General features: G+C 46.5%; 1 protein-coding gene across 1 annotated transcript in view; it reads left to right on the top strand.

The window, feature by feature from the left end:
• The first annotated feature begins 1,261 nt into the window (after positions 1–1,261).
• GCM2 (glial cells missing transcription factor 2) overlaps positions 1,262–4,933 on the top strand; it is an 11,624-nt gene continuing 7,952 nt past the window's right edge. The window contains exons 1-3 of the mRNA XM_019796050.2: positions 1,262–1,376; positions 1,748–2,232; positions 3,275–3,400. Of these exons, the coding sequence (XP_019651609.2) occupies positions 1,262–1,376; positions 1,748–2,232; positions 3,275–3,400 (726 nt within the window). The remainder of the gene's footprint in view (positions 1,377–1,747; positions 2,233–3,274; positions 3,401–4,933) is intronic.

Genomic DNA, 4,933 nt, shown 5'->3' on the forward strand with positions numbered 1-4,933 from the left:
ACGACCCCTCAGATCTAAACGTTCCTTGTGTAAAAATCAATTTGTGTTTTAATTACAAACTACGGGTATTTCATGTCAAGATATTTACAGAAGATATTTGTTGACAGCAAAGCAGGACCTACTAGAACCAGAATCTCTGCTAGGTCAGCCTAGGTCAGCCCCGACACCTGCGGTCCCATCAAAATGATACTTATTTCAAAGATCATCGTATCTGTTTCCTGGCCAATATGATGTAAATATACTTACATTAATTTCCTGATTTTTATCTAAGCCTAGCAAATGTAAAGCCTCCTTCCTTTGTTTTTGAATGAATGGGCTTTTACTATATCAAAATAGGAATGAAGGAAGAGCCAGCTGTGAAAATACAGTGTTCTAAATCAATGAAAATCCTAGTGCAGGAAAAAAAAAATAGGATAGTAACAAACAATTACCAAAATACAGTTTAAGTGCATTTGATGTTACTGAATAAAATAACAATGGGAATGTAATAAAATTACTGTTTGCTTAATAATAGGCAAATCTTCCTAATCAATTATTTACAGAAATTTTGGGGAAAACATATCCTTCCAAACTATAGGGTTGCTAATGCATTCAAAGTTTCTGGAGAAATGTAAGACCACACAAGAGACAAAACCACTACTTATTTATTTTTATTTTCAAACTTTCACTTCAATTAGCTTTTTAAATTTATTTTTTAAAGTAGGCTCCACACCCAACCTGTGGCTTGAACTCAGGACCTTGAGATCAAGACCTGAGCTGAGATCAACTCAGATGTTCAACCAACTGAGCCACCCAGGTGCCCATCAATTAACTTCTTTTACTAACGTTTTACTGAGGCATAATTTTAGAGCAACATGAAATAAAGATTTTAATTCTTCTGAAACTAATAATGGCAGAGACTCTATGACATTTCTCTGGACACCAGAAGCCATTTAGAACAAAAGGTATATAATTAATTGATTTGGCTTTAACGTTAAAAAGTGTATGTATTTTTATTTTTGAAGGGTAAAGACTCTCTAGGAACATTCCAAGATTGTATAGACAAGAAAGATTCTAATAGTCTTCACAATAAGATCTGAAATTAACGTCTATGCAGGCTCAGAGGTGATTTTAAATTATCTTCGAAGTTATGTTAAAACATTTAAAAGTATATATTACCTTAACTTATCACAATTAACTTAATAGGTATTCGTAAAAGAAAAGGGTGAATAATTTTAACGTTTGGAAGACAAACAGCATAAAAAGTAACTGACGGACAGGAATGGCCGGCGCTTCGGCAGTTGGTTCATCTGATGAAAATCTGCCGACAGAATTCCTGGGGGAAGAGTGGACACTCTTTTCTTTTCCTTCCCGACTCTCGTGGCGACTACGGGAGAGTGATTTTAATCGGAAACCCCAACCTACACGATCTTTCAGAAAAGAGAACTTTGGGAGAGGAGAGGCTGGGGGATGAACAAGTCCCTTATTTCTGCGTGGACTTTTCGCCTCCGGTTGGGAGGAGCATCCAGCTTGGCACTAGAGAAAGAAGAAAATTCGTGAAACTGCCCAAAACTGGCATTTTCCGTCGCCGGAGCCTTCGGCTGCCCGTGGCTGGTGGTTCTGAAAAGCGTCTCACTACTGAATTGACTTTCCTAACAGACCTGACTGTGCCCTTGACCGGGAAGTGAGAGGACCGCGAGGACAGTTATTTTAGCGCAGGTTGTGAGTTAAAGGAGCGTCTGCTTTTTCCGCCTTTGGCCAAACGAAGACACTGGTCCCGGAAGAGGTGCTGGCCAGGGCCCGCCGCCGGCCGGATCCCAGGCAGCATCACTCTGTGCGCCCGCAGCGTGCTGGGCGACGTCCAGATCTAGGGCGCGCCGGCTTCGGGGTTTGGAGGGACGTAGGTCCAAGCATCCCCCTCTAACAGTGATTGGCCTTCAGGGCGGCTCTTTTCTAAATAGGGCTGGGAACCACCCGAAGCGTGCCGCCTGCAAAGCAAAGGCGCGAGAAAAAATTCCGGGAAAACACTTCCTTCGCCGCTCAGAGTGGTTACGAAGAGATTTAAGCCATTTCAAACGATTTCTTTTATTGGATGCCTCCAGGTACCGGAATCACCCCAATGAGGCGGATAAACAGACGAGTTCTTGGTGTCGGTCCCGGGGAATCCATAGCGTCCTGCGCCCTCTCACCTGGCTCCTCCAGGCTCTAGAAAACCTCCCCAGATGGAATGGGGGTATTTCCGCGACAATACCAGTAAAGACGATCTTTAAAAAAACGTTGTTTCCGGTGCATGGCTACTGAGAACTCAGAGTCCCAATCCCTGTTAAAGCAGATAAGGAAACTGATCCCCAGAGGGAGCTGAGAGGAGAGCCGGAGAGAAAGAGAGCGCGAGCGCCTAGCGTCCTGCTTGTGCGCTCGGGGCCCGCAGAGCCCACCCCCTCCCTTCCCCGTCCAGCTACCCTTAGTTCCTCTCCCCCATCCTTCTCCAGGTTCACTTTAGGGACTTTCGCCCCACTGGTCCATGTCCCTTGAGCAGCCCCTCCGGAGCCTAGGTACACCTAGGCCCGAGACCTCACGGGGACCTTTGGCATTCCTTCGGACGCCAGGCCCCCAACCCCCCCCCCCGAAAAAAAGCACAGACTCCCGAACACTCACAACAGCTCTGACAAAACCCGCGGGCAGAAGTCCAAAGTTAGTTGGCTTGGGCGCATTTACCCAGACTAGGGCGCACGACGGCTAAGCTCCTACAAACGGAGCCTAGGAACTGAATATCGGTTCTCAGGGGACTTTGCTGGAAAACCTCTGTCTCAAAACCTTCCATCTAAACGCAGTCCGAAACCCCAGAGGCGAGGCGAGGTTAGGGGCTGGGGGGAAAGATTTCAACTTAAAAGAGACCCTCCAACTCCCCACCCCCGCCCTCGCCCCTAGACTTCCTGGCTTCAGTTTCCCGAGGGCTCGGGTCACCCTCTCCCTCGGTTCCTACGTCTGTCCGGGGAGGGCTGGTGCCGGGAGGGTGGGAGCTGACGAGGAGCGAGGAAAGGCGGAGCCTGGGGAGACGTGTCATTATAAACGTGCGGGCAGCTGTCAGGCGCCGACGCTGCGTTCAGAGGGGAGACTTTTCAGCACCGCGGCGGAGAACAGAGCTCTTAACCCTCGTCCACCACTTCTGGATTTCTAAATAAATTCTCTCTCTCTGTCTCTCTGTGTGTCTTTGTCTTTCCATATCTATCCAATTCATTTTTAAAGAGGGAAAACATCACCTTGCCCATCTAGGTTTTTTTCTTCTATCTTTCAGGATCGTTGGCGGAGAGCGCAGGCCAAGGTGGGACAGATGCTGGTGGAAGTGGGACAGAAGGCGGACTGCGTGTGCTCCTACGGCATGAAGCTCAGTTGGGACATCAACGATCCGCAGATGCCTCAGGTGCGTGAAACCGGGTGTGCGCGCGCGCACGTGGCGCTGTCCATCCAAAAAAGAGCTGGTGGCATTCAAGTGCTTGCAGAGACTGAGGAGAGACCTCTCCCCACCCCTACATCCCTGAAAGTCTTCGATTGTTAGAGGGACCCACAAACGGCAGAGTTGGGTTTAGGGATGTGTCTTCTCCTTGCACTTTGAAACACACCAATAGTCCCGAGAACTGTCGATTAGGACCCAAGTTCCCAGTCATCTGGCAAAAGCAGGACACCTGTCCCTCACTTTCCTTTATCCAAGGTAGAAATCAGGTGATTCTCTCATCCATACTTTGAAATCTATGAGAAGGGTAAAGCGAATGCAGACACCATTGCTTCTTATGCAGAAGAACTGTAAGGTACAACAATAAATCACAGTGACCCAAACCTTAACAAATAGCACGACTTGGGTGATTTATGCAGACGCCTTTGGCTGCTCGGATGGTCATGCTAACCAGACCACAGGTGACAAGAGAGCCTCTAGAATCTGAATTTTGGACCTAACTTCTGAGCTTACTTCTGTAATGACAAGGAGATCACTTCATTTTATGGTGATTTTGTTTTAGTTTGCTTTGTTTTAATGGAACAAAGCAGTTTAGAGCCGAGTCTGGAGAGTGAGCTGGACAGTTATGCTTGGTCATGCTGGTTTGGGGCAAAAACTAGGAGTGACTTTGAAGTCCTGGGTGTAGGTAGAAGGCGAGAGGAGTGGCTTCCCAAGTATTTGCAAAGGTGGGCTTCCAGCAATGTTGTGGCACAGAGAAAGAGACTTCCACGTGCCATATAGATATTCAGACAGATAGCAATTCATTAGCAATGTCATGCAGCTTCCCGAAGAGATCAGCACTTTCTATTGCATATACATATGTGTAGTAAGTTGTTTTAAAGTCTGCTACTTTACAGTCACCCTGTACCATTTGTGGGAAAGTGAACCATAGCACAGCAAGACACCTCATTTGCACTGACCTCTGTCCGGAAAATCTTCATAGAAAAATAATCTAACCCTGCATTTTAGAAAAGAGCCACTTCCAAATAATGGAAAGATGGCTCCTCTTTCATGCATTTTGTAGACTTCCTCTGCCAATATGAATTCTTTTTCCTTTGCAAGACTGGTTCTTAAGCAGGGAATGTGTGTAGTATCTCAAAAGGGCAGGTGCCGTTGGAAATAAAGTGGAGAAACAGGTTCCTAGCCTTGCTCTGGCTGACTGAAGGAGAAAAGGCTGAACGGACTGTATGACCTTGACGTAGTTCCTGAATTTGCCTTAGTTTCGGGCTAAGATGACCTGTCATCAAGTGGTGGAACTAGATAACAATCTGAAACTATCAGCCAGATTTTCTGTCATGTTCAGGGTGTACGTGTTTGTCTGCATGAGTGCAAGTGCCGACACATTAGAACAAAGCAACCCAATCCTTGAGTCCTCCATGTTTGTTTTGATTTAAAAATATCGTCTCTGTGGCTTCAATTTTCAGTGTCGCTCCTTTAGTAGCTGGTCTGAGACATGGGGGGGGG

Source organism: Ailuropoda melanoleuca, chromosome 5, assembly GCF_002007445.2.
Source record: "Ailuropoda melanoleuca isolate Jingjing chromosome 5, ASM200744v2, whole genome shotgun sequence".
Classification (NCBI taxonomy): Eukaryota; Metazoa; Chordata; class Mammalia; order Carnivora; family Ursidae; genus Ailuropoda; species Ailuropoda melanoleuca.